Source organism: Dioscorea cayenensis, chromosome 14, assembly GCF_009730915.1.
Source record: "Dioscorea cayenensis subsp. rotundata cultivar TDr96_F1 chromosome 14, TDr96_F1_v2_PseudoChromosome.rev07_lg8_w22 25.fasta, whole genome shotgun sequence".
Classification (NCBI taxonomy): Eukaryota; Viridiplantae; Streptophyta; class Magnoliopsida; order Dioscoreales; family Dioscoreaceae; genus Dioscorea; species Dioscorea cayenensis.
In genome coordinates, this window is record NC_052484.1 from 3,697,427 (window position 1) to 3,709,056 (window position 11,630).

At 33.3% G+C, this 11,630-nt stretch overlaps 1 protein-coding gene across 1 annotated transcript; it reads left to right on the forward strand.

Annotated features, from left to right (window-relative positions):
- Positions 1-1,536: 1,536 nt before the first annotated feature.
- On the forward strand, positions 1,537-3,427 carry LOC120275284 (GDSL esterase/lipase ACHE-like). The gene is given in 6 exon segments (XM_039281817.1): positions 1,537-1,656; positions 1,658-1,790; positions 1,875-2,084; positions 2,152-2,312; positions 2,388-2,658; positions 2,809-3,427. Coding segments are annotated over 6 exon segments (1,092 nt in total). The 5' UTR covers positions 1,537-1,569; the 3' UTR covers positions 3,039-3,427.
- Positions 3,428-11,630: the final 8,203 nt, after the last annotated feature.

Consider the following 11,630-nt stretch of genomic DNA (forward strand, 5'->3'; position numbering starts at 1 on the left):
CATTTCATGGCTCTTTATATCTCTTCCCAACAAGTCTATCTACCAAAACAACAAGTCTATCTATCAAAATAAATGTTGTTTGGATTCCATTATTAACACATGCATGCAACACATGCTCTGCTCCACCAAGTTGCAGCTCCTGTTCATTTTCGTTAATGCAGTACGCATCAAAGTGAAAGACAAGCTGCCTCTTTCATGAAAATTTATAAGAAATGAGATAAAATTTGAAAATAAACTAATATATTAAAAAAAGCTAGGTCGGTGTTCATATCTCAAATCAATTATAATTTGTAATATTAAAAAGGGCTAGGTTGGTGTTCATATCAATAGCCAATATTTTAAAGGACAACTAAATTTGGAAGAATTTTTTTTTGAAAAGATAGGTCTATTGAGGGGGGAAGATATACTCCTTCCGTTCTTTTTTAATTGTCACATTTAACTAATTTACATCGATTAAAAAAAGTTGGTTAAAATTAGTTGATTATTTATATTTTATAAAAAAATCTATTATTTTTTTCCAAAACTACCCTTATTTAAAACCCCACTAGTGAAGAATATAATTTAATGCTTAGTTGATTTTGATTTATTGAAAATTGTACAAGTATATTAAATAAAAGGGTAAGTTTGAAAAAAATTATGTAATACTGCACAAAGTTTTTAATGTGACAAGAATAGAGAAAAGCTCTAAAATGTGACAATTAAAAAAGAACGGAGGGAGTATATTTCTAATCTGGATTTCTAATTTTTAAATTTCCCCTATTCTCTGATTTACCTAAACTAAATGTATTAAAAAAATTCAAAAACAATTTTTATAACACATCAAATGTGGAACTTTTTTTTAATCATAAAAATAACATGTTAGTTTAATCACTAATTACAATATAGTAATTGGAATTAATTATTAATTTGAACAATTTAAGGTTAGATGATTATCATTATATATACATAACCAAACATTTTTTTAAAAAAAAACAAACCAATAAGAAACACATGGGAGAAGAACCTAGAGGGTAAATTTTTTCATAAGTCACTAAACTTTGGCTCATTTTCACTTTGATCACCGAACTTCAATTTATATCAATTTGGTCACTCAACTTTAATTTAATTTCACTTGCTAGTAAATCAAGATATTTCAACCTCCAAATGAATGATGTGGCTCTTTTTCGATGACGTGGACATCTCTAATAGACTTAATAATACGTCGATCGGGAGGACTCACTTAGATTTTTTTAGAGCACTACGTAATCAATCGGGATTGAAATCCTCGATTTATTACCGATTGAAATCAAATTAAAGTTGAGTGATCAAATCGATACAAATCAAGTTTTAGTGATCAAAAGTGAAAACGAAATCAAAAGCTAGTCGACTTACTAAAAAAAATTTACCCAGAACCTAGAATGCATACTTTTCTTCTTTCTTATTCCAAATTCATTTTTCCTTTCTTTGTCCCCATTGTTTTATTTCCCATTCTTCCACATTTAAATCAATTCCTCTCTCCATAGACAATTCTATATATAAGAAGTCCAATTTTGTTCCAACTCTTCATACACTAAAAAAATAAAAATAAAAATGAACCTCCTCATGACATGCCTGACTCTGTTTCTATCACTCCAAGCTTCCTCTTGCACACCATGCAAATTCCCTGCCATAATTAACTTTCGGCGACTCCAATTCCGACACTGGCGGCCTCTCTGCCACCTTCGGCCCGGTCCCGTCTCCATACGGAGAGACATTCTTTCACATTCCGGCCGGCAGATTCTCCGACGGCCGTCTTATTATTGACTTTATCGGTAAATCAACATAAATTTCATTATGAGCAATGTTAATTTTACAAACTAAACTTCTTTATTTATACATGGACCATTAAATTTCAGCTGAGAGTTTTGGTTTGGCACACTTGAGTGCATACCTAGACTCTTTAGGCACCAACTTTAGTCATGGAGGCAACTTTGCCACTGCTGCATCAACCATCATGCAACAAAGTGTGCCACTAAATAAAGGTGGCTATAGTCCATTCTCATTACAAGTTCAGTTATCCCAGTTCTCTCAGTTCAAATCCAGGTCTCTAATGATCTCCCAAAAAGGTAAATTTTATTACTTAATTGAACAACTCTATGCATGTACTCTGCTTACTAATGTTAATATAATTAGGGGGAGTTTTCGAAAGCTTGATGCCGAAGAAGGATTATTTCGAACAAGCTTTGTATACAATCGACATCGGTCAAAACGATCTCACCGATCTTTTTGTTAGAAATCAATCCGCTGATGAGTATATCCCAATGACAATGAAAGTGTTCAGTGATGTTGTGAAAGTAAGCCGAACTATTTAATTTATATTAAAAATACAGAATATGAACCATCTTAAAGTAAATAACATTGTATTGCAGGAGGTGTATCAACAAGGTGGACAATACTTTTGGATCCATAACACGGGTCCTTTAGGCTGCCTGGCCTATGCTATTATCCGAAGACCTTCGTCGTCCCCGGAACTCGATTCGGTTGGCTGTGCCGTGATGTTCAATAAATTAGCACAAAAATTCAATAACATGCTCAATGAAACAGTGACACAGCTGAGAAAAGATCTGCCTTCTGCAACATTTATCTATGTAGATGTTTACTCTGCTAAATACAATCTTTTTAGCAACGCAGAAAAGTATGGTAAGAAGATGTATATACATTTTCTCTTGTTAAATGCCTTGTTTTGGTGTGACACTTACCTACTTAATGCAATGAATAATAAATTAATCAGTGAAAGCCACAGTTCGATCATGATAATAAATTGAAAATTATTTTTTTCTTTGGTTTCAGGATTTGAGACTCCACTGAGAACATGCTGTGGATTTGGTGGTGGTGATTATAACTTTGATTTTAATGTGAGATGTGGAGACAAACGCATAGTGAAAGCATGTTCATATCCAGAGAAAAGCATAGTTTGGGATGGAATTCATTACTCTGAAGCAGCAAACAAATGGGTTTTCAATGAGATAGCCACTGGAAAATATTCACATCCTTCTGTTCCTATTTCTCAGGCCTGCTAATGAATAATTCCCTCAGATCATGCTGCAGAGAACAAACAGCTTGATGAGTTGAACGATTAATGAAATAACAGCTTAAAAAGTGTAGTTAGTTTTTTTTCATTGGTATGACAAGTGCGCAAGTTTGGTCATTATTATGTGTGTGTGAAAGGATCAGTGGTAGTGGTTGGGTGGCAATGCTCTGTCCTGGCCCACTGATCCGTTTAGTCTGGTCTAAAATAAAATGGGTTTGGACAGGGATGGTTATGTTAATGCAAATTGGGTCTGGACGTGGTCCAGTTGTTCCGATTTAAATCTGGTCCAACCAAGAGTCAGACAACCAAGTCATTGTACCCTCATAATTTTAAAGACCCACAAAATTAAGCCCAACGGCCTAAGCCCTATTAATAAAATTCAAACTGATAAGGTCTATTTGGTGGATAGTATAAGGAGGATAGTATACGACAAGTTATCATATTATATTATTATTTTTTATTTGATGAGCTAATAAGATATTATAGCTTTATCTTATTGCCCACTTTATCCTGCCACCTTATATTAATTCTTATGGAGAGGATCATGATTGAAATGGGTAAGGTAAGATAAAAAATAAAATTTATGATCATAAAATTTATGATCTATGTTAGAAACGGAACTGTATTCAGTTTCTAATTTAGAAACATATTTCGATTCCGTTTCTAATATGTTATAATTAGAAAGAAAAAAAAAATCCGTTTTTAAATTTTGATTTGTAACCCATCAGTTTATTGTAGTGTTCAATTCTCGCAACCAAAGCTTGGTACAAGGAATTTGTTAATAATGAGATATGTCAAAAAAATATTATTTAAAAAAATATAACTATATCATAAATGGTACTTTTGTCTATTTACATAAAATTCATGTCATATATTACAATATTTGGTTCTCTGTAAAATAAGATAACAAAATACTATTTTATAATTTATCTGGTTCACATCAAACACATAATGTGATATGAGTTTATTATATCCATATACTTTCCTACTTTTATTCGGTCCTTATAATCTATTTATCTTATCATATCTTGTTCACCAAAAGGTCTTATTCTTTTTACTGTCATTACTCCCATTTCCCTAGATTTAAAATTTTAGTCAAAATACAAAACTAAAAATTTAAGTTTTAAATTGATAAAATATGTTTTTATAATTATTTATAATTAAATTAAATTCAAAATATTAGCACTAATTATAATATATATATATATATATATTAGCAAACATCATATGTAGAAGTTCACAGGAACGTCCATAGATTTAAAAAAACGTTAGAGAGATGATGTAGATAAGAGATATAGAAAGAGACAGGTTCATAAACAGTGTTATGAACAGTGCTTGACCTTTTGTACCGATTCCAAACAGGTTGGTATGTTGTCCTTGGGGTTTTTTTAGGGGAAAGTTAAAAAAAAAATCCATGTGGTTTCAAGTTTTTGCAAATCACGGCCTGTGTGTTTTTTTTACATTTAAGTACCATGTGATTTTTTGGTTTTGGCAAATCAAGGAAAAATCGTCCACTCCGTCAATATCTGCTTACGTGGCAGGGCAAAACCGACATTTTACATAAAAAAATATTTTTTCATCTAAGTTGGCGATTAAATTAGTTCAATCTTCTCTTTAAGTTAGTTTAATTAGCTTGACTTGAGATTCACCCTGAGCTTCAACAAAGTAATAAAAGAGACTTCTCCCTTGCATCTAAATCCACATCAATATATCCAGCATAATGTTTGAAGGAAACATCTGGTTGGCCAGGAAGCTTCTTTACTAGATCCTCATCCGGTGGATAGCCTTTCACTAGTATTCCACCATTGATGAACACCATCACCATCACCATCAACATTAAATGGCAGCAAGAACTTTATGCTACTTGCCATCTCTCAAAGTTCAGTTTGGAGTTCTTGGGACTGTGAGGTTTGCTAGTCTGAGTGCATGACATTTATAATTTGGAATCTTGGAATTTTATGGGAAGAGTTTACCTTCGGAGTTCTACAAATGGTTCAAAGAGATGTTGGATTATATATTATTTATAGAGGCGGTGGAGCTTGGAAAGGAGAAGAGCCCGCGTGAGAGAGATGAGGGAGAGGAAGCCGGTGAGAATGGTGAAGGAGTTGGAGGAGCATTGGAGACGAAGGAGTATAAAAAAAAATTAATGTGAAATACCAGTTTTGCCCTGCCACGTAAGCAAATATTGACGGAGTGGACGGTTTTTCCTTGATTTGAAAAAACCAAAATATCACATGGTACTTAAATGTAAAAAAAAACACACAGGCCGTGATTTGCAAAAACTTGAAACCACATGGATTTTTTTTGAACTTTCCCCTTTTTTTTTATCTATATAGTTACTCTAGCGGAAATGGATTTTGATGACTGTGATTGATTCAGTTACTATTATGATTATGATCAATGGTTCAGATTAAAATACTGCATCTTATTTTTCACTGTGTTATTATTCATAGCATTGTTCATCTACATAGTAAAATTCAAATGAGAATTGTTGAGTTTGTTGGATTTTAATCCGATGGTTCATGATCAACATTCCTAAATACATAATCTAGGAACATACCTCGAGGATGGATCCTTAATATATATATTATATCCACATCAGATAGGGTTTTTAATATTGTATTTTTACTAATTAATTTCCGAAATATACATTTCCGTAAATAATTACCAAAATGCGCATGATTTATTTTTTTAATAATTTTTTTAAAAATTGTGGATCCCACTTATTTTTTTAATATTAAATTTTTAACTTTTAAAAAATCACAGGTCCCATTATTTTTAAATATTAAACTTTTATTTTTAAAAAACCTTGGGTCCCATTGGTATTTTAAATTAAAAAATAGTTTTACATTCAAGCCTTTATAATTTAATAATATTTTCTTATAACTTGTTTTATTCCCACTTCTACTCTCTAATTTTTTTTTTCAATAACTCTAAAAGACTATTAATAATTTAAATAATTTTAATATTTTTTTATAATAACAAAATATGAAACATCAAAGAATTTTAACAATCAAAATTTTAACATGTAAACATTACTTCCACAACTAAAACAAATTATGACATACTGTGCGGCCCTTGGTCGATGTTCCTCTCGACCAAAGTGGCCTTTTCGTTCGGTTTGACAAGAATATGAAATTTATTAGCTTGAATGTAAAGGAAATAAAATAACTTTGGAATAAAATAATGAAACTAGAATAATACAAGTTTTAGAGGAGAACTTCTCTCTATATTGATAATTTTTTTTTTACAACAATACATGTGTGTTTTTACGAAAGAGACATAATGGTTTATATAGGCCTCCATCTAAAAAGTGGATGGTTATGATTAATTTGATCTAATGGTTCTTGTGAATAGAGTAGGTGCCACCTGTCACTAATAATTCATCATATCAATCCCCAATAATGCTCTCCACCTATCCCAATAGTTGTAGGTTTGACTATTAAAATATCTAGAGATAATTTTAATTTTTATTAATGCTCTCGACCTACCCCAAAAATTGCATATTTGAGTATTTTAATATTTAGAGATAATTTTAATTTTTATTAATATTTTTCACCTACTTCCAATAGTTGCAAGTTTGACTATTCTAATATTTGAAGATAATTTTAATTTTTACTTATTAAAATTTGACTATAATAATTTTTATATATTAAAATTTTAATCGGATATAAAAATAATTTTTATCTGTTAAAATTAGTTAAAATAAAAATAGGAGAATAATAAAAATAAAACAAATTATAAGAAAATATTATGAATTAAAATTGTTTTTTTAATTTAAAATATTAATGTGACCTTGGTTTTTTAAAAGGAAGGAAACTCGTGATTTAAAAAAAATAAATGGGACCCACAACTTATAAAATTATTTAAAAAATAAAACATACGTATTTCCATAAATAATCACTGAAATACATATTTCAGAAACTAATTAAAAAAATACAATATTTTTTAAAATAAAGCCACCAGATAGGATGGAAACGAGGACCATGTATTCTTCCAGTCCCAACCCATGGCCTTGTCTAGGTAGAGTGGAAAACTAGATTAGGGATCCATATCCTTGAATATATAATATATTTTTCATAAGTCTTGCTTAGATCAAAGACTCTTTACTCGCCATACCCATTTTGATCTAATCTTATCTTTATTTTTCCGTAGGATTTAAGGTCAGTCTGGCCCTACACATTTGGTTACGCTACCATTTTTACATTTCATTCCATAATTTTAAAAAATATATATTTATAAATAAAAAATTTGAAATAAATAAATATAAATATATATATATATATATATAAACAGAATAATCTCCTTTGTTATGTTTTATATAGACTTGGATAGGGACAACAATTTCTTGTTTCCTTGTATAAGAGCACGTCTCATGGCTCTTTAAAAGCTCTCTTCCCAAGCCAACAAGTCTATCTACCAAAATAAATGTTATCTTGATTCCATTATTTTGTGCCCATTCTAATTTCCAAAGCCATGGCCATTATTGACACATGCATGCAACAAATGCTTTGCCGCCAGCTTATATATATATACATGTACATTTTCTTTAATGCACTAGAGACTAAAACCTTTAGTTTTTTCTTCAGCCATTTACATCTTATCTGATTTAAAATTAGTTCCAATCATTATATTTACATGTGGTATTATATATAATCAATTTCGTTAAATCAAGACAGTTTTCACTTACTTTTAGCTAGAAAATAATTTCAATCAATTGTTGAGATTTTTTTTGCTCTAAGGATCTAGTTCAAACTTCAGAGCACAAATTTAGCATTAAACTTAAGAAAAATAAGAAAAAAAAGTAAATAAATAAAGATATTAAAAAAGCTAGGTTGGTGTTCATGTCTCAATAAATTATAATTTTAGTTTACAACTAAAGTAGAAGACTTAGTAGAAAAACCATTTTATTTGAGAAAAAAAAGAAGTTATTTCTCTAACTTGAATTTCTAACTCTTAAAAGTCCCACTACTGCCTGATAAAAAACAAATACAACAAGTGCACCTATAATTAGGACATTGCACACATATTGGAATTGAACATCTTGCCGAGTGATTCACTTATTAATACGAGATTTGGGTTATAAGTTTACACTCACATCTAAACAGGTGATCAATTACAACTATTATGTTTACCGGATTTCAAACATGAGCAATAAAATTTTTACACTAATGCTTTTATAGTGAAGCTAATGTCACTGGATCAAACGCGCGTTGGCATTCTCTAGTTTACCTTAATTGAATATATAACAAAATAAAACAAAATTAACGATTTCAAAATATATTTTTTATAATATAACAAATTATTTGAAAACAATAACTTAAAAATTAATTCCCTTTAAATTCAAATGGCTCTAACGGTCGTTAATGGGCTGTTAAATGGACATTGAAATGTCCATTTTGCCCCTTGTACAAGTTCCAAAATCTGGAGGGGAAATGCTGAGAATGCCCTTGACGGGCGTTGGAAATCGCAAAACGGTTGGGAACCGGCAGCCCCAACCGACTAGGTGTCTCTTTGTGTTCTTTTTATACGCGTGGTCACAGTGAAAATGTTTCTTCTTCTTGTTCTTCATCTTCTTCTTGCGCCTTGGACTGAGTTCTCCTTGTTCGTTCGCCGATGAGCTTGATCTTCTCTTCACATTGTCGGCTTCCCAGAAAATCGTGAGCCTTCCTGGAAACAAAAACACAAGCGAAAAGGTAAGGGGAAGTTGGCCGACTTTCTTGTGCTTTTCGTGTGTGTTTTTGTGGAATTAATGTATAGAATCTGACATTAGGTGGTGTGGATTTCATGCTTTCGTCTGTATTATTGTGTGGTTTTAGATTTTTTCTGTGTAATATACATTATGTCCTGTGTAACATATCCTTCTTCTGTGTAAAATGTGATCATTTTGTGTAATTTCAATTGAATACAGAAATGGCTACCACTCTAATAAATGCTAAGTGTTACCTGGCCCCTGTCGTGGAGATGATAGAGGGATTGAAGAAAGTGATGAACAAAACCCATTGGCAGATCCTCCTCCGGACCCCTTTTGCGCACATGATGGACTTGGCAACCGTGGTCCAAGAAAAAGGGGTGTTGGACTCACTGCTCTGTATATATGATGGCCGATCCGAAAGGTTCAAGATTGGTGACAACATGTTGGCGTTCAGACCAAAGAAAGTCGCCATCGTTATAGGCGTCCCTTGCGTGGGAGAGATTATCTCTTTCAGACACCAAGGATAAGGGGTCTCATCTGAATTTGAGATTGCCTATCTGAACAAAATGCACAACCGGCATCACGATGCAATTGAAGAGGACTCGGCACCGGCCGCTGGACAAGAAAAATCTATAGCCAAGTGGCATCTAATGCCATTCCCACTCCGTATCTCCTGGAAAGTCCCGCTAAAAAGGTCCTAGTTAAGAGGGCCCCGCTGAAAAGGGCACCACGAGCGAGGCCCCCGCCAAGGAAAATGCCCCTGAGGAGTGGCCGGTCATCAAGGGCGCCCTCCCAGAAGCCTTCCCTGCCTCGGTCACAGTCGTTCGAGGAATCGGACGACATACTTCCAGTGCAGCAAAAAAAAATAGCTACTAGGAGAGGCCGGTCATCGACGACCACCCTCCCCCCACCCACTAATGGCTCAGTCATCCGATGAATTGGATGACATATTTCTTGCGGCCATGCACGCCATTGACAATTTCTTTGACACACTTTCAAGAGGGAAAAGTGTCAGAAAGGTTAACAAAGAACAACTTGCGATCGTACCGTATGAGCCCAAACTAGATACGCTGCCATACACTGAATTACAAATCCCAACTAGGGAAGATTTCATGCCGAGGAAGAACACATACCTCGGCTTCGCAAGGCTGAAACAACTTGAAAAGTCAGCGCTTGATCTCTACTTAAACACTCGCGTCGATATGTAACTTCCTCCTTCTTAAGTACATGATTTAGATATACTGTTTCCGTATATATATTTCTATGTAAAAAAATGTTCGTCATGTATAAACTATTTAGGTTTCTGTGTAATATTTGTAGTTTATGTGTAATTGTTTTTATTTCCTGTGTAATATATAGAGATCAATATTGACGTTACTGTTATTGTTTATGTCGTAGTTCTATCATATGGAGGGATGAGTATGGGTTCACAACCCGTCACAATCTCTTCGTCCTACTTGAAGGGAAGGAACAGGTGCCCGATGATGTTGTCACCGTCTTGGTCCTAATGCTGCGTGAGGATTTACTATCGAATCCCAACACGTATAAGAAGCGTGCAGTTGTCACTTCGCCGTTGGCGCTTGCAATGTGGAAGTCGGGATATACCGCCGATCAGGCACTGTGCATGATGTCAGACGTCATCTTCGGCTACAAGAATGTGGACTTGATTCTTATGCCCATCGTCCTTCATGGGCATTACCATTTGGTTGTCCTCGACATTGTAGGGTAGACATATTTGCTGTCACGCCCCGAACCCGAAGCGTTGATAAATGGCCGCTTACCTACAAGGCAGTAACCATGTAGGCAAGCAAGGCCTAAATACCTGTCTCACACTAGATAAAACAACATTTGACAAAGACATTAACTTTTAAAAGCAACAGAGAGGCACAAAGCTTGAAATATAGTGAAAACAAATAACAAGTGTCTCACACGACAATTAAACAAAGATAAGAAGTTATAAGTCCACAACAAAGGAAATTCATTAACTTGATAAACACTAGATGACGACTTGTTCACGACCTCTCTAAGCTGTCCACCACTCAACTCAACTCCTGATCTGAAAGGAAATGAGAACAACTTAATGAACATACAAAATGTAACATAATAAAATAAATATCAAAATGAACCAAGAAATCAGAAAGAATTCAAAACGGATTTAATTTACCAAAATAATGAGCATATAAGTCCCCCAAACAACTATGCCAAAACAAAACATCAGAACTCATTTATTTAAACTCAGTGTTTAACCCCCAGTGATAGGGTTATTGCACAGTTAATTGGAGACTATGAGTTTATATAGCAAAAATATGTCGAGTCCAAAATCATCGTCAATGCAATAATACTGAAATTCAGTGATCCCATTTTCTAACAAAATAATTCCAATTATCTCAACAATAACAGATTTAGTAACCAATAATTAATATGTAACAATATATGAAAATAATTCATTAGTTTGTATACTAGAGGGAAATAGAGTAATGCTATATAGAACGAAGAAATCACACGAACCAGCCAAACGACTGATGTGGCTGGTGACGTGTGATTTCTTTTTAGTTTAAAAAAAACTTAAAAAGCCGATCGGCTTTCTCTCACTCTCCCTAAAAAAAAGTAAATTAGGGCACCCTCTCTTTTGACATATGTATCAATTTTTTTATTGCACTTTTGGAAACGAGCTTTTTGTGGGCTTAGTGCATGATTATCCTCCAAATTAACACTTGAAATGGTAAATCTCCCATCATTGCCAACAATGACATTAATCTTCGCCGGACAATTTACTTTGGTGGATAGCCTTGGGTTGAAGGAGTTTTTTGAAGTAGATATTCGTTTGCCACCTCTTGAACATGCTAGCGTGTAATATTTCAATTTTCCATCATCACCTAATATTGT